General features: G+C 43.8%; 3 protein-coding genes across 9 annotated transcripts in view; 1 reads left to right on the forward strand and 2 right to left on the reverse strand.

Annotated features, from left to right (window-relative positions):
* The window catches only part of LOC144931423 (adenylate kinase 7-like), a 29,846-nt gene extending 18,520 nt beyond the window's left edge, over positions 1-11,326 (reverse strand). For 2 of the 3 annotated variants that reach the window (XR_013636569.1, XM_078855237.1), the window contains exons 1-5: positions 11,224-11,326; positions 7,260-7,360; positions 4,782-4,955; positions 3,722-3,830; positions 1,938-2,032 (exon numbers count right to left, since the gene is read on the reverse strand). Coding sequence is in view for 2 of the 3 variants with exons in the window: in XM_078855237.1 (XP_078711363.1) it covers positions 1,938-2,032; positions 3,722-3,830; positions 4,782-4,955; positions 7,260-7,346 (465 nt within the window). In the remaining variant the exon portion in view is untranslated. Of the gene's footprint in view, positions 1-1,937; positions 2,033-3,721; positions 3,831-4,781; positions 4,956-7,259; positions 7,365-11,223 lie in introns of all 3 variants that reach the window. The other variant, XM_078855246.1, reaches the window with a different exon arrangement.
* On the forward strand, positions 9,062-20,716 carry LOC144931487 (uncharacterized). Of its 3 annotated transcripts, XM_078855373.1 has the most exons (4): positions 9,062-11,179; positions 13,009-13,407; positions 14,833-15,043; positions 16,404-20,716. In XM_078855373.1, the coding sequence occupies exons 3-4, from the start codon at positions 14,842-14,844 to the stop codon at positions 16,727-16,729; spliced, it is 528 nt and encodes a 175-aa protein (XP_078711499.1). In that variant the 5' UTR covers positions 9,062-11,179; positions 13,009-13,407; positions 14,833-14,841; the 3' UTR covers positions 16,730-20,716. The 3 variants fall into 3 exon arrangements, with proteins under 3 accessions (XP_078711499.1, XP_078711489.1, XP_078711509.1); XM_078855363.1 differs by lacking the exon at positions 9,062-11,179 and having other exon boundaries at positions 12,758-13,407; XM_078855383.1 differs by lacking the exons at positions 9,062-11,179; positions 13,009-13,407 and having other exon boundaries at positions 13,430-15,043.
* A 99-nt stretch (positions 20,717-20,815) lies between these two features.
* On the reverse strand, positions 20,816-26,509 carry LOC144931476 (claudin-19-like). 3 transcript variants are annotated; one of them, XM_078855351.1, is made up of 5 exons: positions 26,467-26,509; positions 24,503-24,839; positions 23,505-23,669; positions 21,715-21,799; positions 20,816-21,355 (listed from the first exon to the last, which is right to left on the reverse strand). In XM_078855351.1, the coding sequence occupies exons 2-5, from the start codon at positions 24,723-24,725 to the stop codon at positions 21,175-21,177; spliced, it is 654 nt and encodes a 217-aa protein (XP_078711477.1). In that variant the 5' UTR covers positions 24,726-24,839; positions 26,467-26,509; the 3' UTR covers positions 20,816-21,174. The 3 variants fall into 3 exon arrangements, with proteins under 3 accessions (XP_078711477.1, XP_078711457.1, XP_078711467.1); XM_078855331.1 differs by having other exon boundaries at positions 26,456-26,504; XM_078855341.1 differs by lacking the exon at positions 26,467-26,509 and adding an exon at positions 26,096-26,122.
* Between the last annotated feature and the right edge of the window lie 499 nt (positions 26,510-27,008).

Consider the following 27,008-nt stretch of genomic DNA (forward strand, 5'->3'; position numbering starts at 1 on the left):
CATATTCAACATGGCGTCGCAACGTGGTGTAGACAAGATGGCGGCTTTCCGCCGCGGAGGGCGCAAAATGGCGGCTTCCCGCCTTTCCTCGCTTGCCCCGCCCAAGATGGCGTCTTCGTGCCGCGTGGCCGATGGCGTCGACAGCGAAGACAAAACGGGCTCCTGCGGACCACCAACATCTCCTTCCGACGCCGCCCTCGGCGTGACGAGCTCACACAATTGTGCAAGTACGTTCTTGAGAGTTTCCAGTTGCTCCGCCATCTGACTCCATCTTAAATCCGTATCCTTCGGTGCAGATGGGTCCGCCGACGCGGCGACATCTTGGACCCCCGGACCCGCACTCGTCCCAGCACGGATCTCCTCCTCCATCGGAGTCAGGTCCACCGCAGGAGGAAGGTCATCGTCGTCGGAAGATGAAGCCGATGCCGGAGACGGAATATTCTTTTTTCTCAGTTGTTTTGCCATGCCGTTACACTTTTGACACCAGTGTAATAAAGGACTCGGACGCTTCTCTCTCTGTGTGTCCTTTATTTGGGTTCGATCTCTTTTCCCTCACGGCACTCCCCTATATACTCTTCGCCCTGCGTAGCCCCAGGCTGCTATCGCTCACGTAGCCCACTTCCCTCCTAGCAGACCCGCTGCTGTCTCCTCGTGCAGACCCCCGCTGCCCGACTCCTCCTTTGCAGACCCGCTGCTCTCTGCAGCCTCCTCGCTGCTCCCGCTGCCCCGGGGTCGGTCACCGTTGGCCGACGGTGCCGAACCTCGTGGTCCGTGTGTGTGTGGCGATCTCGCCACTCTCTCTCTCACTCTCCGCCCTGCGTGGCCTCACACTTTCCCAGTCTCCGATCACCCCCTACTGCTTCCGGTTTCTCCCCTTATAGACCTGAACCCTCTCCCCCACGTGACGTAACTCCTCCCCCCATGACGTCACTTCCGGGAGGTCGTTTACGCCCGCATTACAACTGCATAATATTTTTTTACTTTCAAATATCAGTCGTTTTGCTAAGAGGTTGTATGTGGCTGATAATTGAGTTATTTTCCTGTCTCCGAATGCACATTTTTCTTTAAGTGTTTTCGTATTTTGTTATGATTAATTATATTCTAATGATGCTATCAGTGCCATGTCATGTAATAAGGCATTATTTATTTGGAACTCACAATGAACATTGCAACATCTCATCATGTGGGTAATGGCCAATGGTATCAAGAGACTTGCATATGCCACCATTTCAATAGGCCACTCACATGTAACACTAGATGGCACCATTATGCCCTGTAAAAAGTATTTGATGCATATGTAGTTGCTGCAATCTTAACTTTCATGCTACGATACAATCCCAAATTTCACGATGTGACAATCATCACAATATCAGTTTCCCATTTTCTATCATTCTAGTTCACATTTATTTAAATTTAATATGTTTGTGCTTTGCTGTACTTTTAGTATGAATAAAGATTACTTAAAAGTTATTACATTTCAGTTCACTCAGCATATGTTTGCCATATATAATACACCTTCTAATCAATAACGCTTAAAACACACAGTCAGTTAGTTCCTCAAACTAATTCAACAATGTGCACCACTATAAAAAGGATAATGTTAATCACCATGTCATCAATTACTCTGAAAAACTATTTTCAAAGACTCATTATCTATTAATTTACAGTACATCTTTCATTCTTGAGCTTTTAACTTTAAAAATATTGAAAGGATATAAGGTTATTTCAGAAAAAACGAGCAATGACAATCACGACGAGATACAATCATCGTGGATCTCAGATCGCACAATATATTTTAGTATCACCATATCCCAATTAGAACTCCACCACCTTAATGTAATTTTGTACGTTTCTGTTCAATGAACCAGGATGTTATGGATCATAGCATGGATTGCTTATGTTCAAGAAGCGTTTGCACTTTCCATGCGGTGACTTACGGGATCCACAGGCTTGGTGAGTGACCACGTCATGAAGCTTGTGATCAAGATGAAGATCTTTGGGTCCTTGAAGTTCTCAATCTCAGCATGCAGGGCTAAGATAGCAACAACACCAACATTATCACACATCAGTGGTGCTTGCAGATGACACAAAATCATATTCAACAATAAATAGAACAGTACTGCAAATAAATAACTCAAGCCAAGCTCTCGAATGCCACCAACAATATACTTACGTCTCATAAAGTGTGAGCCTCATTGTAAGGCTCATACCCAACTCAGACTTTTAAAAGCATACCTGTCAACCCATATGTTTTACCCATATTCTTGTACAAGGAAATTGAGTTTTCAGGTCTATACGGTGTACAGACGTTTTAATACAAAAAAAAATTGTCTATTTGTTTGTGTTTCTTTCTTGTGATGGGACTTTGTAAGATGAACGTGATATTCATAAGGGCACAAGGTGACCAATAAAGTCTGAATTGGTCTGTAATAAGGTAGGCACTGATAAGGGGTTGACAGGTATGTAAAAAAAATAAAGTCAAACGAGTTATTAGCTTACTGGTGATGAAAATTCTTCATTTTTCTTACATTGACATGATAATCTCTCACAATACAATGGCCATCTCCAGAGGTGTGGACTCGAGTCATGTGACTTGGACTCGAGTCAGACTCGAGTCATGAATTTGATGACTTGCGACTCGACTTGGACTTGCATAACAATGACTTTGTCCCACCTATGAGATGTGGACTCGAGTCATGTGACTTGGACTCGAGTCAGACTCGAGTCATGAATTTGATGACTTGCGACTCGACTTGGACTTGCATAACAATGACTTTGTCCCACCTCTGGCCATCTCCACAGCTTCGTCGTCGTGGAGGTAGCCCAGCCCTCCGATCTTACATTCATATGCAAATTTCATCTCTAGCCCCGCCCACTTCGCTTATGACCCTTGGGCTACACCCATCTCAAACCTTTATAACATCCTGCCTCAGAAGCTCTCCCGCTATATATTGTTTTTCGCCTGATGACGATTGCTTGTGTTACGATCGAAACGTCGTGATATTTTTTTTTCTATCGACGTGGCTTTACCGAAAGACCCAAAGAACACTCTAAATATGTTTATGTAATTATAAAATAGCACTCAATATAATATTATTATCCAGCTGGGAACTTAAATAACTATGCTATAAATGATTACCAACTACTCTGAAGGAAGTCAACAGTGGATGCTATAAGGATGGATTAGAATCCCACCATGGGTAATGTGGAATTTCCACTCTCCGCATTGACTCAGGGCTGCCAAAAGACATCATCAACACTATCCACGATTATCTGAGTAGAGAGACACTATCTCTTTTGAATATCTAATAACACATGAACTATTACACAGGCAGAATTCATTCATATCACTGTATAGACTTATAATATATTATTTATATTTTCAATAATATAAAAATATATTCACATATGTAATTTCATTAATAATCTTCTCACTCAGGTTTAGCACATTCTGGAGGAGATTGTACCAAAGCGTCTTTTCCCAAACACCTTGAAGGTGAAACAATGGAAAGAAACACAAGCCTACTGGTCATCCATTCCACAACCCCAACACCCTGCTGGCACATGTCAAATAAACTTGAATTCACATGTCAAGATCAGTTACAGCCCAGCTTCTCTGCTACCAGGAGAATGGAAATATCATCTCATGGTTTGTGGTGCATATACCTTTCAGCAGAAGACTAGTGCCAGAGTAAATAGTGGATACAATGGTGTTCTGTACCTGAATGCACCCATGCAGCCTCATCCAGGAGATCGGCCGTCTCCCTGATGTCATAGACAATAATGTCACAGCCCAAGAGGAAAGACTTTAACTCCTCCCGAGATGAGGCCTGTTCATGAATGAGCCACATCACATGTGACAAAAACAATACCATTTTTGTGAACTTAAGGCAGAATTTATTGTTGTCTATAAATACAACCACATGTTCGCTTGTATTTTTGGCTGAAACATAATGATAGTCCTTTATCCGTGAAAGCTTTACTAAGTGTCAGCTCTTTTAGGAGGCACCTGTATTGGGATTTCGCCCAATTTTTTTTTACTTTTGTTAAATAAGAAGACACCAAAGTACATGGAGAAAATTACTAGAAATAAGGGACTAACACTCGCTAAAATCAAAAAGTTAAGATCATCTCCATGCACTTCCATCTCCGCCATTTCAATACCCATGCTCATGATGATGCCAATATAATTCACCATCTTGTGTGAAGTCAACAGTATTTTTCCTATGTATAGACTGATCCTGCCACAGAATGTGTAATTTTCAATGGTAGCTCATGACTGCCAAAATAGATTTGTAGCACCCAAAACTTGTTTGAGCAGAAAGACACTTTCAAGTGTTAAGATATGATATTTGTAACAATTAAAATAAGCATTTAATTATCATCCTCATTAGCTGTTCTATCCACTGCTAGATTTAGACCTAATTTGTCACCATCCCTCACAGTTTCGTGATTCAACAATGTAGCTCTTGCACAAATTGATCTCATTGCTTCAGGAAGGTGACCTTCCTCTCAGGTGTGTTCCTTCCTTCAGCTGCCACTGTCATCCATCTCAACCATCAGCCATCGTCCCTTCTAGCGATGTGTTTTATCCAAGCAGACATGGATGTGTCTTGCCCAAGCCTACTTGATTTTCTTAAGTTAATGAACAATGTCTCTAATACATGTGCCCTTCTTTGTCAATCAGTGTAGACATCTAACTGTTGGTCTTCAGAAAACATAACACTAAAATTGGAACTACTGTACTGCAATGTGTTTATAAACAGGAAAAGGCAACATACCTGCACAGTCTCAAGCACAAAGGGTGGTGGCTGCTGCTGGGTCTGGCTCAGGGACCCTACCACCTGGTAGGTGCCCTCCCTCGCCTGTGAGAAGCCGTCCTGCTCCTCCCCCTCCTCTTCCTCCTCCAAATCCAGTGGCTCTGTGGATTCTCCGACCACGCACTGTGACAGATACTGCCGAGAAAAGGGCACACAAATGCCAAATATGCAATATTTATGGTAACGTACTTTGTGTGAAAATATTACAATCTTAGCTTAGCTCTGGTTATCAAGGTTTAATATTTCCACAAAACTTCACTCATAACACTGTGTTGTGGTATTGGAAGGGTGCATCTGTCTCCCATGCAGCCTGGCACTTCTCTTAAAACCCTGCCAGTTGTACGGTTGTGAAGTACAGGGTGCTTTAAACATTTTTTAACACTTATGAGAATTTGCAACAGTACCACAAGAAATGTGCCTCCGGGCTCTGGAGACCACCTGGAGAAGATTCCGGGCATGTGTTGATAATGATGGCGAACAAGTGGAGACTCTTTGACTTTTTGAAGCTATTAACATACATTTGTTATCATGTTACTGTGCATTATCCGTTCTTTTACTATTAAAAACGATAGTCCCATATACGTGTTAACATTTTTTGAAGAACCCTGTATTTGTGAGCAAGTGAATATAACTAAATTACAAAATCAAAGTCGTACTCTAATAAGTACTGGGATCTTGACTTAAAGCTTTCATGACTGCAGGAATTCATATTCTTGGGTCTTTCGCTAAAGTCACGTAGATAGGTTCAAAGAAAATAACAAAAAACTACGACGTTTCGATCGCAACGCAAGCGATTGAAACGTCGTAGTTTTTTGTAATTTTCTTTGAACCTATCTACATGACTTTACCGAAAGACCCAAGAATATAAGAACTGGGATTTTAAGCCCGAAAGCAGTGGTTCAATTATGATGCCTTCATAAACAGTTTATAAGATGAATTTAGCATTACTAACTTAAAGTGGTGGATAAAAATACGCTAAATCTAGTCCTAAATATTTTCCACAAGACAATATTGCTTTAGAATGGGAACCACCTTACCCAAAGTGGTTCAATAGTGAGTACTTGAATTTGTATCTCTTTAGTTAGGGTCGAATGTAGATGCAATTAAACTCACCATTCAATTACATTTTGATTGTAAGGTCAAAGGGTATGAAATTGCCTGATGGTCTAAAATTAGTTCCTCTGTTTTTATATTAAAAGCTTCAGAGAAATTGTATTTGAATCACTCATGAACCTGTGAATCTACGCGAAACATAACTGGAATGACAATGGCAATTCTAGATCTCAAAGTTCTTAAATAAAATCCCACCCAGAGCTACTCCGCAGAAACCTGAAATGAAAAAAACCCCAATTATAAATGCCAAAGGAATAAAAGTATGAGTGATATTATATGTTCTACAATACTCACCGTACATTCTTACACTGTGACATTATACACTCTACAATTTCCCAGCGGCATGCATGATAAACAAACCACCATTGTGTTTAACAAAGTAAATAAAACACAACGCAAAACTGTCAATAAAAAACATTGAATTAAGGAAACATGAGGCAGTAGACCCCGGCCCTAAATGGAATGAAACATTTTATTTATAAAAAATGTATTTAAACCATTTGGCTGACTAAAATAAGATTTTATTTTACAAGGTGAAACGAACACTTTCCTATTATTTTATTAGTATTTTATATTGACACAATGCGGTTGTATTAATTTAAAGCACTTAATGCAGGTATATCACTACAGTGGCACTCCCCTTATCCGCAAAATTCTATTATCCGCCAAGTGGGCCCATCCACAAAGACCATGGATATTATGGGTGACAGTGGAAAATGTCAGTCATTGCTGTCCACACTGTGGCGATAGGTCCCTGTGCTGTGTGGCAGGACGTTAACAGTGTCAACAGTGTACCATACATACTGTAACATGGGATATTTCAGTACAGAAAATAAACACAGGTGTCTCCTCTCGCACAATTAAAAGTTTAACAGCGACAGGATGCTCGCTCTCCCTCACATTTCTCCACAGGAGACAAAACATCAAGCATAAAACAACAGCTTCCGATTGGCAACAACACATATATGTTAATCACGGGCGGCTGAGACTTGCGGCTGTGAATCTATACGGTAAAATGAACAAGGCTCTCTGCATGGATGACACTGCTCAGCATCACCCATTGTATTATGCCATGCTCCACATCACAACACATGTGTGACACAGCATTGGCATTGCATCAGGAAGACCAACAAGGATCAATTACTATGATCCAGGGAGAATTATTTTTCTAACAATTTAGTTCTCCATAAAGTGGTCCCCACTTAAAGCTAAGAAACAAGGTTACTAGAACTATACTATGTGGCATAACCTAAAAATACATATAGACCATTGTATTAGCTATAAAAATGTTTTGTCACAAGTCATACTTAAGAGATGTTAACAAACCTCTCCAATATTCCTGCCCACATACGAGTCGACATGGCTGATGAACACCCTCCTGATGGGCAGGCCCTCTCCTCGTGACTTGCTCATGGCTGCTGGCACGACTGTCTCACACAGCAGACACACAGGGGTGCACCGCACACACAAGATAGAGTCATCATCAACAATGTCCATTATACTGGTAGGAACCACCTGATTACACCAGCCTACAGGGGATTATTCTGTCCGTCCGTCGTGCATTCAAAAATGAGTGGGGCTGGGTGGAGAGGGGAAGGTGGGGAGGGGCTGGGTGGGGAGGGTGGGGAGGGGCTGGGTGGGGAGGGTGGGGCTGGGTGGGGAGGGTGGGGCTGGGTGGGGGGTGGGAGGGGTGGGGCTGGGTGGGAAGGGGCTGGTCACCCCGTGGTGACCTTATAAAACTCAACGTTTAACCTACTCACGCCGGCTTGTGCCCGCCCTCACAGTCGGCCATATTTGCGGAATACACCACGCCGCCGTTGACCCTGGCCATTGACCGAGCAACCCAACGTTCCTACCAGCTCCCTCCGCAGGAATGTGTTCTATACGGTGTTGAATGAAGGTCTCCCCAAGCTGTCACTATCTCTCACAGCATCTTATTGCAACAATCCTTCTATCTCATGCACACGCGCCAATCTCCAAGATATACTGAACATCCCTCCTTATATCTCACTTGAACACAGAAGATACCATTGTTTATGTGTATGTATCTTTCACAAAAAGTCTCAAACACAGTACATATACAATATATACAGTATTTAGGAAACTTGTCAAAGCATTTCCTTGAGTTCTGTATTTATTTACACAGGGTCTAGTAAGGGCTTATTCGATACAGAATAATCCAGGGACATAGGCTATTTTGACCTTGATGTCATCTGTGACCGTAAAACAAACCCAAATCACGAATAGCAATGAGTGGTGTACTATTAGTCTTTGGTTCTTTCGGTAAAGTCACGTAGATAGAAATATATATAATATAAATAAAGTGAATACAAATGAAAAAATGTTAACAAAAATAATAAAGCAAAAAAACATTAATGTAGACTGTAGCCTGGTTGTTAACCTTGGTGAGCGTACTGGCAGTCTATAATGTAGACTGTAGCCTGGTTATTAACCTCGGTGAGCGTACTGGCAGTCTATAATGTAGACTGTAGCCTGGTTATTAACCTCGGTGAGCGTACTGGCAGTCTATAATGTAGACTGTAGCCTGGTTATTAACCTCGGTGAGCGTACTGGCAGTCTATAATGTAGACTGTAGCCTAGTGTACTGTCACCTAAACAGCACAAATAGCACTTAAGCTGGAGGCATCTGCTGATGGTGTCCGGTGAGTAACTATTGAATACTACGAACGATGCATTCACGCAAGCACCCGATGCTCCGTTTTGAAGTTTTAAAATGAAACATCTTTGAATTGTATTATGTTTTGAATTATATAATTGTATTTCTTCAAATAAAAGCTTATATCATTTTACATCTGGACGACTTAATTGAAAACGACATTTCGTGTGAATTTTCTCTCGTCGTTAAGTAGATGGCCTTGCCAGGGGTTCGGTTCGATGCGGACTTTCATCTGTTTGGGATTGCGGGATCGAGATAAGGCGACAGAGCTGCTAGCCGTGCGAGAACACCGCCGCAGTCTGCAGATCGATCCCAACGTAATCAAACGTCTGTCCCTGCGCCTCCGTCGTTCATACTGGGGGTGCGTAGGTTTGCAGCGCCCCCTGCATGAAAACGACGGTAAGTGCAGCGTTCATCACAGATAAAGTTGTGCGCTTATATAAGAAGTATATCAGTGCGTGGTGTTAGATTTAGCGTCTGGTGAGGGTTAAGTGAATGTAGTGTTTGGTGAGTGAGGTGTCTGATGAGCGTCTGTATCTCTGTGGTTCTGAGATACAGGAAATGTATTTGTGTATTCTAGTGGGTAAAACATAACTCCATGTATGTCTCGGCGTGTAGTAGCATTTCTCAGCGTGGGGGTATACCTCTACGGACTGTTTCACAGAGCGTCGACCATATGAAGTAGTAGATGTATGTGTTTAATTGTGCTGTTTATGTACAGTATTGTATAGCTCAGTGTGTATCTCTGTGGACTGTATGCATGGCTGTAGTTGACGCACTGTGCGTGTAATTTATATACTTTTTATATCTGTATGGTGGTTATGTACTGCGTGCATCTGTGAAGTTTATGTACTGTATGTGTGGTGATTATACTGTATGTGTGTAGTTTATGTACTGTATGTATGCGTAGTTTATATTCTGTATGTATCTGTGTGACGTTTAGGTACCGTGTGTATGTGTGAGTAGTGTACTGTAGGTATGTGGGAAGTTTATGTAGTGTGTGTGTATGTAGGTTGTGTACTGTATGTATCTGTGTGAAGTGTAGGTACTGTGTGTGTGTGTAGGTTGTGTACTGTGTGTATCTGTGTGAAGTGTAGGTACTGTGTGTGTGTGTGTACTGTGTGTATCTGTGTGTGTGTAGGCACTGTGTGTGGGTTGTGTGCTGTGTGTATCTGTGTGAAGTGTAGGTACTGTGTGTGTGTGTACTGTGTGTATCTGTGTGTGTGTAGGCACTGTGTGTGGGTTGTGTACTGTGTGTATCTGTGTGAAGTGTAGGTACTGTGTGTGTGTGTAAGTTGTGTACTGTGTGTATCTGTGTAAAGTGTAGGTACTGTGTGTGTGTGTAGGTTGTGTACTGTGTGTATCTGTGTGAAGTGTAGGTACTGTGTGTGTGTGTACTGTGTGTATCTGTGTGTGTGTAGGCACTGTGTGTGGGTTGTGTGCTGTGTGTATCTGTGTGAAGTGTAGGTACTGTGTGTGTGTGTAAGTTGTGTACTGTGTGTATCTGTGTAAAGTGTAGGTACTGTGTGTGTGTGTAGGTTGTGTACTGTGTGTATCTGTGTGAAGTGTAGGTACTGTGTGTGTGTGTACTGTGTGTATCTGTGTGTGTGTAGGCACTGTGTGTGGGTTGTGTGCTGTGTGTATCTGTGTGAAGTGTAGGTACTGTGTGTGTGTGTACTGTGTGTATCTGTGTGTGTGTAGGCACTGTGTGTGTGGGTTGTGTACTGTGTGTATCTGTGTGTGTAGGCACTGTGTGTGTGTAGGTTGTGTACTGTGTGTATCTGTGTGAAGTGTAGGTACTGTGTGTGTGTGTAGGTTGTGTAATGTGTGTATCTGTGTGAAGTGTAGGTACTGTGTGTGTGTGTGTACTGTGTGTATCTGTGTGTGTGTAGGCACTGTGTGTGGGTTGTGTGCTGTGTGTATCTGTGTGAAGTGTAGGTACTGTGTGTGTGTACTGTGCGTATCTGTGTGTGTGTAGGCACTGTGTGTGGGTTGTGTGCTGTGTGTATCTGTGTGAAGTGTAGGTACTGTGTGTGTGTGTACTGTGTGTATCTGTGTGTGTGTAGGCACTGTGTGTGTGGGTTGTGTACTGTGTGTATCTGTGTGTGTAGGCACTGTGTGTGTGTGTAGGTTGTGTGCTGTGTGTATCTGTGTGAAGTGTAGGTACTGTGTGTGTGTACTGTGTGTATCTGTGTGTGTGTAGGTACTGTGTGTGTGTGTACTGTGTGTATCTGTGTGTGTGTAGGCACTGTGTGTGTGTGGGGGTTGTGTACTGTGTGTATCTGTGTGTGTGTAGGCACTGTGTGTGTGTGTAGGTTGTGTGCTGTATGTATCTGTGTGAAGTGTAGGTACTGTGTGTGTGTGTACTGTGTGTATCTGTGTGTAGGTACTGTGTGTGTGTACTGTGTGTATCTGTGTGAAGTGTAGGTACTGTGTGTGTGTGTAGGTTGTGTACTGTGTGTATCCGTGTAAAGTTCGGCCTCTGCGGATGAGGCTCGTAAAGGACTACTGCAGGACACTTGGAAGACATCTGTGCACAAGAGCTTCACAGCTCAACAGATTCATCAAGGTGTATACAGTATATATATTCATACAATATCATTCTGACGTTACCTTCCCGCGGTGATCGACCGCCGTCTTCTCTCCGTGCGAGTGGCGCTCGTCCCCGTCAATCTCAGCGTCGCTTCGTTGCCTGGAGACGCCTCGCGACCCCCCCCGAACCCCACCCCCACCCCCCGACCCCCACCCCCTACCCCCTCGACCCCCACCCCCTACCCCCTCGACCCCTACCGCTCTGAACTCCCGCGGCTTCACCCCCCCCCCCGCCAGCACTAGCCCCGTGACGTCGCGCGCTCCGCACAAAACACCACGCAGAGGGCCCCCCCCCCCCGGCCACCCAGACACACACACACGGCCCCCTGGGCCATCAAAGCCACCACATTTTGGGCCCTAGAGGCCGATGGCAGCTTGCCTCGCTTTGGCTGGAGGTGGGCGGCGGGAGCCTGGAGGTCAGTGGCTATGCCACTTTTAGGCCGTGCGAGGGGGCAGTAACTGGCCTCGCGGAAACCACAATTCCCGCATGAGTCACGCGGCTGCTCTGGGGCAAGAGTCCTTTCCACATTCACGATTTCTGCCGGATGGCACCACCAACCACCGATGTCCCACAATTAGTCGAATATTTTGTGGCACCCGGCTGGGTTTGACCCCGCGGGCAGTCCGGGAAAATTGGCATCTGTGGTGGGGTGACAGGAATTATTTTGTACCCGAGATCTGTTGCCATTTTGTTGAACTTTCCTGCAGGATACGGCAGAGCTTTGAGACTACACCAAGGCTGAATTGAGAAATATGTATGGGTTTAGTGGATACGAGAACACCGATTATTATCATGGGTGATGTAGCTGTTTGAACGGCTCTCTTCCACCCTACCCCCAGGGCTATGTGGTGGTGTAGATTGGATCCCACGCAGCCAATTTGGTTGGGAGCCTTCCACAGACGAGCCCACCGTCTTCTCCTTGCTCACCTGATAAGCCTCTGGAGCAGCGCGCATCTCCACTGGCAGTCTCGAGACACGGGCCGCCGTCTCACTTCACGTGGCGTTCACCATCTGTGTCCACATAAGACCTGTTATTGTCACAAGCATGGACTCGTTTCATTTACCCCGTTTTAGAATTTTAAAAACCTATACTCTTTTCACGCAGTTTTTCCTCTCTTGTATCTTAAAACACGCTCTATGATTTGTGTAAAATTTTCTTGTTTAATGTTTCACACTGGATGTTTGGTAAATATAACCCTCTGTTACACACATTTTTCAAGGTAAGCTATGCATAATACATGTTATCATTTAAAGTTATTGCTATCGTGTATAGCCATAGGCAGGGGTCTGCAACCAGAATAACAAGAATCATGTTTTTCTAATTCTATTAAAAAACTATATTTAAAGAGCCACAATGCATGTGGATAACATCACGTAGCGGTCCTTAAAGAACCGCATGCGGCTCCGAACGTACAGGTTGCCTGGCCATAATTCTGCATATGGCTTTCCACATTTATTATACTTAATCGAGTCGTTTGGATTTATCAAACAGATATCATGGATAATGCCACAATGCTCTAAACAGGTAATAATGAAATGCAATCAAAATACTCTATTGAGTAGTTATCTGTTGGATAGTGAGCAACACTTCGTGGCATGATCCCCGCCACAGTGATGTCATCTCTACCACTCGTTGAGGGCCACCAATGTGGGGATTAGAACCTCCTCCACACTCGCTGGACCATAGAGACACTCGGAAATAGTTGAATTTGTAACGCTTTGCAAGGTCACCTTAGCAGATGCCCCGTGTTTCTTGTTTATCCCACAAACAGCGGCCTCGTGTTTCTTGTTTATCCCACAAACAGCGCCCCCATGTTTCGCATTTATTCCAAACACATGGGCCCGTTTTTTGTGATTACCCTACACACAGGGCCCCGTGTTGATGTTTACCGAACACGCACGGGCCCCTTGTTTACCCCACAAACGTGTGCGTTCAGCCACGTGTAGTGCCGACAAACTCATGTGGGAGGCGGGGGATCAGATGACGCCTACTCCCCTTGCTACAAAGCGCAGCCTCAACTCCTCAGCTGGGGCTTCTGAGCCTCACACTAACCTCCCCACAAGTCTTATCTCAGCATCATCCCATCATTAACAAGCCCAATCCCAGCCTCATCTCAACATCTCAACCTCGTCCCAGCCCATTAACAAGCACTGGAAAAAAGCCCTCCTGTCATCACAAGAGTTCAATACAAGTCTTCAATCAGGTGAGCCATTCTCGTAGAATGGTGTGTGTGTGTAAAATGCTGTATATGATTCAAATAGCCGCGAGATTTTGTTTTAAATTCAGCCTTTGTACCAGTGCGAATTAATGCTATGTTTGCTCATGTACCATTAATTCGCCAAGTATATAATGAACTGACATTCGGTGAATGAATGGTGACGGTATGACATCTGGAATACTATAGAGAACGCGATCACTGTGGAATCAGTTAATGTGTATGAGTGATATTGATTGTGGCAATATTTGTGGGCAGGCTTTAAACCAGTAGTGGATAGCCACTGGCTGATAACGCACTCATACCAGTGACATATAACAGTATTAGTGATATCCTTGTGCGAGTATCTAAAAACGCGTAAGATACCTGCAAGAGTGCACATATGCGTGTAAGAGTGTGATATATCGATCGTCGATTATGATTGGTTCTTACGCTCACTTTGCACGCTGGAAGTTGCGCCTTAAAATATATTTGCGATGTGTGACCCGTGCCGTCGTTTGATCTCTTGTGTTCCACTACCTACACTATAATGGAATATAGTTGTGTGACCAGTGTCTACATCGGCTGGAATGCACCCATTCTCGTGAGTTCTCGGAATCTAAGCGGGTTTGAGCCTGAGTGTTAACGATTGATGGCGAGTTTAACACGTAAGCTTTCGCGACCAATATCATCCATAACAAAGGTTTTTTTCGGTTTGTAACATTAATTGGTTGTGTTTATAGGTCTGTTCGCATTTGGTTCACGTTTAGAGATGTACCCGCGTGGCGCGTGGTGACATTAAATTATGATAAATTTGCGATAAAAATTTCATGCCGCACATACAAGTCCAGTAGATATAATTAATCATGTTCAATCCACTGCTGGACCAAGCCCCCCCGTCGCCATCTCTCACAGTAATACTCCACCTAGCACCCACACACGGGGCTGATTCTATCACTCCAGCTCCTCGGTGAACGTACTTTCTCTCTCGGTTGCGTTCCATTCGTTGGTCCCCAGTAAGTAACTTTAGACTGATGGCTTTAATCTAAGTTGTCTTGTGGTTGTTGTTGTTGTTTGACTTGCATCCCACTGGGATTTTTGCACACAGTGTTGGTGTACGGTGCTTTTTCTGGAAGATGTTTGCTGTTTTTTCCTGAAATTTTCTGTTTGCGCGTAGTCACTTTAAGATGTTTTCTTGTTCATGTTTTTTGTTTGTTGCGGTTGCACCCGATTCAAGAGCCGAATGGCTCACAGGGCTATACCAAATGAATGAAACTGAAAACTGAAACAGTGAGGCGCTAGACCGTATGTCGGTGTGGATGGAATGGAGGCGAGAAGCAGCGACGCTCTTTTTGGGGCTGGGAAAGACACTGCCGAGCTGACCTCTCGAGCTCAGGGTTAAAACGCGAGCGGATGCGGTTGCGTGGCATTTAGGAAGCAGCCATGGCTCTCAACACTCGCAAGAAGTCTGCGCCCGTGCTGCTGACCGAGGAGCACCACGAGGAGCACCACGAGGAGCACGGGGTCGAGGCGGGAGGAGGAGGAGCAGCAGCAAGGGTCGGACCCACCGCCCGTCGTCTCTTCCATCGCGCCATCAGCGCCCCCGATGGAAACCAGCGGAGAGTTTCAGTGCAGCCTCCATACGGTATGTGTGAATGTTGAACTTCTTTCGCACCGCACGTAGCCAGCCGTGCTAATCGGAGGTCTGGAGGAAGGACAACAAACTAAACACAAGAAGCCGTTCTAAAGAAATTCGTTTTCAATCTAGATGATTTAAAAGTGCATAGCCTCAGGTGACTTCCTAATATCGGAAGGAAGGGCCCACAACCATCACTGTGCGTGCACGAGCACGGGAATTCGGGGTCACCTGGGTGAGGGCGAATAACCGCGGGGGAAGGTAACCAGCGGGTGTTAACCACCGTGCCGGTTTACCTTAAATCACGAGTTCACGATGGGGTCAGTATCAAACACTGCGTATATCACCTGCACAGGGTAAGTTAATTTTAGTTTGTTTTTAATGGTACTGTAACCGGTACAGCGGTAACTTCATCCACCATATTTTATATATTGCTGGATGAAGGACTCCGCATGTTATTAATATCGACATGATATGTTTTACAAAGCTTGGAGAAATAAGGGCATGCATATAAATGGGGAAATAGTAACCAGTAATTATACATGAATTGTTAAGATAACGTTTTAAAAGGCTGCAAAGTGGGACCCAAGATATATTTGAGAAAACAAAAACATGTTCAACAAGTTTGTGATCCGATTAGCTTTATAGCTCGTCGGATTTCTCCAGTGTGAAAAAATAAATATTCTGATTCTGAAGCTCCTTAAGATGGCCAGGAGATGGCATATATTTCTACAATGAGTTAATGAACCAGTGTGTACGGACCTTTGAGTGGTATCAGCTGATATTCTTGGGGTTTTCCAGGTAATATGAATTTCTCCCATCATGCAAAACACCCATTGATATGTAATTGACAACCCCCCCCCCCCCCCCCTTAAAGTTTCGAGATGCTGGTTTTCATGGATACAAATAATTTTATCAGCATATTCATTCCATTAGCGCGGTTGGCTACGTACGATGCGACATAAGTTCAATATACATCAATACATTTAATGAACTCTTCTATCATTATGAGTGGTTACATACCCTAGTGGTTGCCGCTTGTTTCGGAGGTTCGCGATTCGAATCCGGTGGCTGCCCTGATTATTACTGCAAGTGCATTAACCGTACGAATGCACACGGTCTACTTCAGTGGACGTTAAGGATCACACGACGTCATTCGCAAAAGTAGGTTAATTTTTGCTGGCGTAAAATTACTCAGTTATATCCATTAAAGCATCGCCCCTTACTAATTGGCAGGAGCCTACTGAAAAGGTCACAAGACTCAGGCTTTCCGAGATAAACAAGCGGAATAATAATTATAAGTTATTGTTTCCATTTTTTTGAAGCTCTCTTTCATTGAGACGTGTTTGTGTCGTTGCTGTGAATGCAGCGCGTCTTCATGGCATGTTGCGCGAGACGCACGAGGAGGAGCACTTGGAGCTGATGACATCCTCAGAGGGCCACCACCATCACCCTTTCCCGGAGGCCCAGCCACTTCCACCATCAAAAAGAAGCATGCCCAACATGGCCGTGTTTGTCATTACGCTCACGTCGTCTCCAGAGCAGGAGGCGGAGGGCAAAGACAGGGATGACACCGACACAACCTCAAACATGCTGATGACAACGCACGTTTACTACGGTGGCCACGTGTTCAATCTGTGCCGAAAGCCCAAGGTGGAAGATGAAGACAAACACGATAACTCCACCACGGTGTGAAGGAAACAGTGTACACGTTCAATGTGTGTGCTTAAGAAAATGAATTTAAAATGTGAATAAGGCCTTGCAGACAAAGTTGATGGGGCAAGGTCTTGTGTTATGTTCACCTTCGTAAAGTCATGGTCATGTGCATTTCTCCATAGGAAGTTAGGATGACAGTGCAGTCCATTTAAATCATCTTACTCAACAGTTGCCTTTCTGTTCTAGAATTGGGTACAGATAACGACGTTTTTTTCCCCCCTGTAATTTTTACTTGACCAGAACATCACATATAGATATGTATTAAACTAAACCAGTATACAATGCAAAGGCAGCTTACTCAGCAGAGCACTCGACTCATTATTTCTGCCTCATGATCTCAATTAGGGTTACCTTAATCTGCCAAACATTTTGAGGGCGTACATAGGACATCAATACCATGCGTCCCTGATTTGTATAGGTCAGAAAGGGGCTTCACTTCACTTTAGAATGAAAATAACTTGAGCAAATGCTGTGACTAACAGATTTGCATAAAGTTTATTACATGTATTACACGTTTAACATGGATGTTTTGGTTGTTGTAGAGATTGTAGATCCATTTCCCTAATACCTATATCTTTACATTGGTAATTTTGGTAAGACCTCTTTTTTTATTTTATTTTACTTAAAACTTTCGTGACTGCAAGAATTCATATTATTGGTTCATTCGGTAAAGTCACGTAGATAGAAAATAAATAAAAAAAATTAAATTAACAAATAAAAAACAAGCAAAGAAACCCACGTTTCGATCGCACCACAAGCGGTCTTCTTCTATTTAAATGACTTTACCGAAAGAACCAAGAATACCTTTTTCAATTGGAGAACAAAGATATCTCACAAAGTTTTACCTTACATGTTACATAGAAACAGGATTGCTTTTAATAACTTAAAAAAACACTTCATAAGGTGGAATACACGGTTTTTGCAACATGCACTTGAGTACTGATTAAATGTCAGGCAAAATTACAAGTGTGGAGATGACATGTAATCAAGCACTGTTTTGAGTCATACGAACACATTGCTTCTGATTAATGATTGCTCGTGATTGATTTGTGATAAATATTACAGCCATGTACCTACACAGAAACCTCTCCCAAACTACCCAGTACCAGTGCCACGAGCCAGAACACGAGATTATCGTTTTGCCCCAGATGATGTTATTTTGGATTTATGGAAACAAGTTGAGGAACAGAGGAGGCAGTGATGCACGAGCATAAAAACACTCACCTACTTTATCAAACATACTGCTTTATAACAGCACAGTATAACAGACTGACATTTTCGGTGGTCGGCAAGATATATTTACTGACTTGTAGTTGGATATTGCAGCCTACACTCTAGAACCCTAAGACACGAGGACATTTTAAAGAATTGTCTTCATATTAAGACAAAATGCATGCTATCAATGCAGAACACACCGATTTTATGGAGGATGTCCCTTATTATCTTAGCAACAATACCTCAATCCTTTGCAAATTGAAAAGTGCTTCATTTCATAGACACTTAACGATAAACCCTTAAAACCTACTGTTCATGTAGGAGTTGATTTGCCTCATCGCTGAGATACCCACAAACGACCGAGGCATGTGAACACAGCATTTTATGTATAACACATGATAAAAATACAAACATGATATTACAGCCCATGCACCAGACTGTCTAGAATTGTTCACAAGCCTTCGGAAACTTTGGATGCCATGTGCCAACTTGACAAACGAGTCATTTTTTGAAACGTGGCTCTGCAGTCTCTAGCCATAGTGAATTCAAGAGTGTGGAATAAAAGCCAGAAAATATGAAGCATAACAATATTTGATTAATTTCTGAATTTTATTAATCACCACAAACAAAAATAAACTATTAAAAAATTTAATTCACAAATCATTTTAAAACAAATCAAGACATTCAATTGGCTCACGTGAGTTTAGTCAGTACAAAATATATGCATCAAAGAAGGTATAAAACATGCATGTACTCTTATTTTTTAAACATTCGCTATTCTACATCACTTGTATAACTGTGGGGGAAAAAATAGTGTTTATCAATTAAAAAAATGGAGAGGTCGTGATTTTGTTAACTCTCCTGACATTTTAAATGGCCGGGTAACTTATGTAGGTCATCATAGCTGCATCAGAGCACTGAGCTGCATCAGAGCACTGAGCTGCACCAACTAAAGTCCCGGGTGTATATCTGGGCAGCCGCCTGTGATCAAACAAGGTCTGAAGTATAGCACAATGCTCTCAACATGATCACCGGTGTCTGCGCAACATAGACTACAATAATTAGCTTCGCTTGGCTGTGAAGGATCATGTTTGTAAGTAAATATTGAATGATGCTGTCGTTAGACTGCTTAACTCACAATCCAAAGGTTGTAAGATCAATTCTGGTCAGGGATCTACTCAATCCATAAACCCCAATGTGGCAGATAAAATGTGACACTTTGAGGAATGTGAACATTGGGCTTTCTAGGTGCAACTGGCGCCAACCATGGTAATGCGGTTCCCTCACCAGCACGACTGCCACCCCCATTGATAATTTGAGCAGGGAGACACTGGCTTTTTTACTTATAAATGTGATGAACCGTGCATTATAGAACATTAAGGTGCACCAACTAGTACTGAGAAGAGGACCCTATTGAATTGACCCGGAATAAATTATGTGGTGTCATATTTGGGACTACTCCATGATGTGGCTTCAAGTCCAGCTATGAATGTGATTTTTTCCCCATCCTGCTATGAATCTGATATAGCAAAATAGGATACAGTGAACAATTGCGAAATATATATATTTCAATTAAAATGCTTGGAAAAATTGCTATTTTCTTAATGTTTACACTGAAAATGAGCAGTGATTTTTCAGCAAATCCATTGGTTGTAAATCCACATTTCTAGATTGTAATGAATTTTTTTTTCAAGCATTTACAATTTCATATATACTTAACGATAAACCCTTAAAAAAATAAATGATGTAATAATTTACATTGTATAACAAAGGGAGCGGTGGCAGAGTGGTTAGCGGACTCCTCAGAACCCGGTTACCAAAATTCTATTCCTGGTCATGGCTAACATCAGGGAGTGATATCTGAACCAGACCTGGAAACTCCTCTTCAGCAATCCATACTGAAAAGTGTTGCGAAGTATGATCAAACAGCCTCCCTGATCAACGCGGAATATGGAGGCCTTCATCTAGCAGTGAACTTGCACGGCTGAAATTTATTATAGAGCATACCTCGTTGTGGAATAATAAATAAAAAATGCATATGCCGAATTATAGCATGGTTAATTTTCACATTTCACGCCTGCAAGTATGCGACACCAAGGCATTAAGAAATAAGACGTCAGCCCATCTTAATGGAAGACTTCGCAATCCAACGAGATAACTGCTTTTTAACACATTTAGGCTCTGTGGTCCAAGCCGTCTGACAAAAGTATAAGGCTCCATTCATGAGAAAATGAACTGAAATGTAAAGTTACGTAACTTTTGAGGTATCGTGCCCACATTATTTCCAAGCACACTACTATAATAGCCCCCTACTGTAGTGTCAGTCGCGTTGGCGTCATAGTAAAACTGTTAAAAATGCACAGTGCATGGCAGAAGTGTCTGCATATGCGACAAAAGCATTCGCAAAATACAGAAGGATTTGAAAATTATATGCAGCTGTGGCCCGTAGCAGGAATTTGAGTGAATTCCCATTTACTTTTAGAAGAAAATATCAACTGCTGCTATACTGTGGATCGATATTGTCTTTCCGATGTAATATAATAGCACTGAGTAATGTTTATTCGGGTGTTGTCTTCCATTGTCTCCAATAACTTTCCATATCAATTCTTTATGAGCATTTAACATGCCTAATAATTAAAATTGCTTGCACAAGAAGCAAGCTTATGATAAATCTTCAGTGAAAATCATTAACTTTAATATTATGCATTGGCTAAGCAGTTGTTTTGTTAATGAAGGATCGGATTCAAAAGTGTTAGTGGAATTTTCTGCAGATTTTTGCTAGCAATGGCCCAATCTGTAACTAGTCATGGACACCCGGCCACTTTTTCACCAATTACTGACATATTTTTGCCAGAACATCAATCAGACCTAAATGAATAACTAATAAACATGAATACATCAATTGAATGATAACACCTTATTCCTATACTACTGCCTCCAGGCTCACGTGTGCGAATGTGGTACTGTCTAAAGCGTACTCGCATAAATTGTGCATAACGTGCTTTCTATCAACAGAACCTACCTACAGTCCAACTAAAACTCAATCACGTCAGAATCGTGATTACATATTAACATTTTTGGGATATTTGCATGCATTTAACTCATTACAACTTATAAATGAACGTCCAAATGCACTTTTAAAAAAGCATGATGCATAAAATAACTAATCATGTCTGAGCAGCTGAGAGCATGCCACTCTCATCACCCACTCACACATAATCTGTCCTGCCAGAGCCCTTTGATCTGGGGGGCCCGCGCCGCGGGGGGCCGCGTGGCCGCGACTTATTCCCCGAAGGCTTGGAGCTGCAGGAGCAGCACAGGAAGGCGCCGCCCATGAGCACGAGGCAAGCGCCAACCCAGCCCACAAACAGAGCCTGACCAAACTCATACCTGGAACAAGAATTCACACACACGTATGTGCATCAAGGTATGACAGAGGTAGCTTAAAAATGTTAGCTGGTAAAATTTATCTAAATTAGTTCAGAATCTTTTTTTTTTTTTATTTAAAGACGATTTAGCACGTTTGGCTACTTACGTTGCAAAATAAATTAAACATAAGTTTAAAAAATAAATAATAGGTAAAAATATACAATAGGCTATATTTTGGGCAATAGCCATTAAACACTGAGTGGCATGGATTGTGTAGCAGCAAAAAGTGGGTAACACAAGCAAACATTTTTATCTTGGCTTATGGAGCAGCTATATGTGTGGCACAGCACACACTCACCTGTGACTACATAAACACTCACCTGGCCTGTACAGGTGTCAAGGGGCTGTAGAACTCCCGCGCAATTTCCGCAGCATAATAAGACGTGCCAGTGAGACACAACAGCCCTAAAACACACGAGTACACACACACATTCACACATGAGCAGAGGTCTGTTATAATAAAAAAACACATTTTATAAATCAATGAACTAGAGCCATGATTCTACAAAATAGCAGATACAGCATTACATAATTTTAAATTCTGTTGGACAATTTAATTACCATGTAACATAATTAAAAGCAAAATTATACCTTAATGTTCATACATTTTGAGTGCCATGAAATATAAGGGCATCATTGCATACATAGGTAAAAATAATGTTACGTATACAGAACTAAACAAGTATAACCCGTAAAAACAAAGTTCTTCACTATAAATCCTTTATATGCGTGGCGGCTAGAGTCCTCTCGTCCTCTGGCTTGAGATGGCTGCCACCTATGGGTCAGATGATTGCATGCCATCATTAAGCAATTGGTAATTAAATATAATATTTTTGTCCTAAAAAGTGTAAAATTTTGGAAAAAATTTTCACGAACATTAATTGTCACGCACAACGAGTCTGTGTGCAAAATGTCAGCTCGATTGGATCACGGGAAGTGGGTTAAAAAACGACCGAAAGATTTGCACGGTCATAAGCGCGCAAGCAAGCAAGTGAACTTAATATAAAGGATTTAATAAAGGATTTAAAAATATATTCGCCTGTGGAGGACGCGGGGATCGATCCCGCGACCTTTGGCATGGGAAGTGAGGACGCTACCAACTGCGCTACTCCGCCAGGGCCTGTGGAGGTGTCACGCTCTGGGCTCCTACACTGTGATGTTCAGCCAAAGCCATGAATGAGTTCTATTTGAATAAATGTAAAAAAAGTATATATTCGCCTGTGGAGGACGCGGGAATCGATCCCGCGACCTTTGGCATGGGAAACGAGGGTGCTACCAACTGCGCTACTCCGCCACGGCCTGTGGAGGTGTCACGCTCTGGGCTCCTACACTGTGACGTTCAGCCAAAGCCATGAATGAGTTCTATTTGAATAAATGTAAAATAATTTTTTTTAGCCTAAAAAGTGTAAAATTTTGGAAAAAATTTTTCACGAACATTAATTGTCACGCACAACGAGTCTGTGTGGAAAATGTCAGCTCGATTGGATCACGGGAAGTGGGTTAAAAAACGACCGAAAATTTTACACGGACGTAAGCAAGCAAGCAAGCAAACTTAAAATAAAGGATTTTAAAAAGATGCACTCCAATAATACGTGCATCCTAAAAATCATGCCGCCCTGGAAGTTTGAGAAACTCACATAACCTTTAATGAACACATTTTCCGGTGACTTTATGAACTTTTTAAAAACATCATCCATTCATTTTCAACAATAAACAGCACATTATTGGTAGTCGGCATGTCTATATACATTTCTACTTTAACATAATTGCAGATGAAACTAGTGCCATCTTGTTAAGGTAACCTGTTAGGGTGTGAACAAAGGATTTCCCTTGTAAGAGCAGGAGCACACCCATGAAACTAGTGCCATCTTAAGGTCACCTGTTAGGGTGTGAAAAAAGGATTTCCCTTGTAAGAGCAGGAGCACACCCACTGATTAATCATATGATAAATGAAAACAGTAGCCAAGCTGACCTTTTGGCCTGTATCATTTCCCATGTGAAGCACGAACAATTCGCAATCGTTTCCTTTTTTGTCAAGAAACCCATTAAAACAATGCATCTCATTTGCAAGGGAGACCTGCAGCGTTACGCATGACATGTGAGCACACACCGGCAACGAGGAACACCACTCCGCCCAAGATGGCGAAGCGGTTCTTGCGGGTTTTGTTGTCCGCTCCCATGCGAGTGCACTTCATGCCGACGGCACTTACTCCCAGCGCAAAAAGACCCACCACGATGGAGCAGATCATCAGCGCACGGGTTATCTGCACCCTTGCTGCACACACAAACATTAAACCATTTTAATACAAGGATTAGTGAAGGCATGGTGATGCAGTGGTAAGTGTACTGTGCTATGGAACCAGGCCCAAGTACAATTTGCAGCCATGGCTAACATCAACCGTGGTTGATATATTAACCACTCCTAGGCCCTGTGCTGACCAGGCTTGAAGTATGGTAAACAGCCCCCCTGACCAAAACATCATGGTAAGGCAGCAATACATTGCGACAACCCTAGTTAACATGCACCCACTAGGTGACAAGAAATTATTGTGCCTAAATAATTCACCCTTTATACATATTACCTCGTTTGTTTAACCAGAAGAACTCAAGAGAGCAGGATTGTCTCTTTTGCAAGAGTGACCTGAGTCATCAAAATTTGAAAAACAATGACACACATGGAAGTACAACTAGGCACCCAATGGCCTGCGTGCTCACAGGAGTCATTGGACACAATTGTTGGTGACATCATCATCACCACCACAGAGCGCTGGACACCACACAAGGTGGGTATGCGCATGTGGAGAGTGGTAGTGTCATGGTTATCGCAATACGCTACGATCTGAGGAACCCGAGTTTGATTACCGGTCACAGCCAGCATCAATATCTGTATCAGTCCTGGGCCTTATCTAGGTGAACTAAGCCCTAACTGAATACCTGGTGTGGTATTTCAAGTCACTATCTGGGACACAACGGTGGTGGGGCCATGGTGCTGGCCACACCACCTCCTTGTGTGCTGTATTGCCTTCACAGGTGCTCTCTTATAGAATTTTCCACAACAATCTGTTCAGGCTAAAGGGGAAAATTCGTCTTTATTGTGCGAGCACTCACTGGGCAGCGCGAGGAGGGAGTCAAATATCTTGCACTGGATCTGGCCCGTGCTCTGCGAGGCACAGCTCATGAAGAGCCCCTCGTAGATGCTCACGGCCGTGATGATGACCTCGCCGGCATAGGCACTCGTCCTCCACTGCGGCAGTGCCGTGGCGGCGATGATGGCGATCCATCCGCACATCCCCAGCGCATAGCCCAGCAACTGCAGTCCCGAGTTGGCCATCCTCGCCTCGCTTGAAACTTCCCTTTAGAACTCGTTAATGCCTACTTTGCCCTTCTTGTCTAATACCACAGCGTCTCTCTCCTGAGGATAATTTTGATTTTCGTTAAAGGAGAGCTGTGGGAGACAATGCGAAAAACGCATGGGGATCACACGGACAGGTTAGGTGAGACAAAGTGTAGATATAGCAGTGGTTAGCTGCACAGCAGCTGTACCCAGTGAGGATGGGGTGTTGTTGGGTGTGGTTCTCTGTGCCCTAAAGGTTTCACATGCAGTCGGACAGGTGCTGTGTGCGTTCATTGGGTTGTCAGATGTGGTGTTTAGTCAGATAGGTGAGTGTAAACAGGCAGTTGGACATATATGTTGTCATTAACAGAAGGTAGATAGATAGATGTGATGTATAGATGGGTTTGCATTGGTTTGGGTTATGTGTAGGTTTTGGGTAGGGATCCGGGTTGGTGGTTTGGGTTAGGATTAGGGTTGGGTTTTGTGGGGTTATTGTTGAGGCTCTGGTTGTGGTTGTGGTTAGGGTTGGGTTTGAGTGCGGGTTAAGGTTAGTGTTACATATTTACAGTTGGGGCTAGGGTTGTGATTATACTGTAGTTAGAGTTAGGGTTGTGATTATACTGTAGTTAGAGTTAAGGTTGTGTCTATAGACGGGCGGGATTAGGGTTAGAGATGATGGGGTTAGAGTTACAGTTGTGGTTATAGTTGGGGTTAGAGTCAGGGTTGTGGTTATAGACGGGGGTTAGGGTTGTGGTTATAGATGGGTTAGGTAAGGGTTGTGCTTATAGACGAGGTTAGGTTTGTGTTTATAGACGGGTTAGGTAAGATTATTGATTACAGACGAGGTTAGGGTTTGTGTTTATAGACGGGTTAGGGTTGAGGTTGTGATATTTCCGCCTCCTCCCCCACCCGGTCCTTCCCGCGCGAACCAAGCGACACCGGGCACAGCGCGTTTCTCCACGGCGCCCCTCGCGCTCACCGGCAGTCACCTCTCGCCCTCACCTCACCTCCCCTCGCCCTCACCTCGCCACGCGTTCACCTCCCCTCGCTCTCACCGGCAATCACCTCTCACCTCCCCCTCACCTCACCTCCCCCTCACTTCCCCTCGTCCTCGCCTCTCGCGCCCTCACCTCACCTCGCCCTCACCTCCCCACGCGCTCCCCTCACCTCGCCCTCACCTCCCCACGCGCTCCCCTCACCTCTCCTCCCCCTCACCTATCTTCCCCCTCACCTCTCCTCCCCCTCACCTATCTTCCCCCTCACCTCTCCTCCCCGTGCTCTCACCGGCAATCACCTCTCACATCCCCCTCACCTCATCTCCCCCTCATCTCACCTCACCTCTCTCTCATCTCACCTCTCGCCCTCACCTCCCCTCGTCCTCGCCTCTCGCGCCCTCACCTCCCCTCCCCTCGCCCTCACCTCCCCCCGCTCTCACCGGCAATCACCCCTCGCCCTCACCTCCCCTCGCACTCACCTCACCTCGCCCTCACCTCCCCACGCGCTCCCCTTACCTCACCCTCCCCTCGCCCTTACCGGCAATCAGCCCTCTCCTCGCTCTCACCTCCCCCTCGCCTCCCCTCGCCCTCACCTCTCCTCAGCCTCACCGGCAATCACCCCTCGCCCTCACCTCACCTCACTCTCACCGGCAATCATCCCCTCGCCCTCACCTCACCCTCACCTCTCCTCACCGGCAATCACCCCTCGCCCTCACCTCACACGCACCTCACCTCACACTCACCTCCCCTCGTCCTCGCCTCTCGCGCCCTCACCTCTTTGTCGCTCACCTGGTTGGAGATGACGTCACTTCCGTTATCACCTGTCGCGGATGTGACGTCACTGTTTAGCTCACCCTACAGCGGGTAGCGCGTCACGCGCGGGGAGGGGGCATTGTCTGGCGTCGTGACGTCACTCCGTTACCTGGCGCAAAATGACGTCACACGACGTTGTAACACAACACGTAGGAAATTTAAAAAATGTAAAAATAAAAATATGTATTGATTTATTTTTCACCTACGTGACTTTACCGAAAGAAGCAAAGAGTATGGATCCTTGCAGTCACGAAAACTTCAAATCTAGAAACAACACGTAGGCTAAATTGGTTCTTTACCCTTCTATCTGGCAACAAAACTGACACTTTTTTTTACAAGGAGTCATGTTTGAATAGACCGCAATACCTGCAGTCATAATACAAACAAAAGAACATAACTTTGATAATGTGCACTGTCCTTGAAGTTTTGTTGCCAGATAGAAGGGTAAAGAACCAATTGTCATATTTTTACT

This window comes from Lampetra fluviatilis, chromosome 1 (genome assembly GCF_964198595.1).
Source record: "Lampetra fluviatilis chromosome 1, kcLamFluv1.1, whole genome shotgun sequence".
NCBI lineage: Eukaryota > Metazoa > Chordata > Hyperoartia > Petromyzontiformes > Petromyzontidae > Lampetra > Lampetra fluviatilis.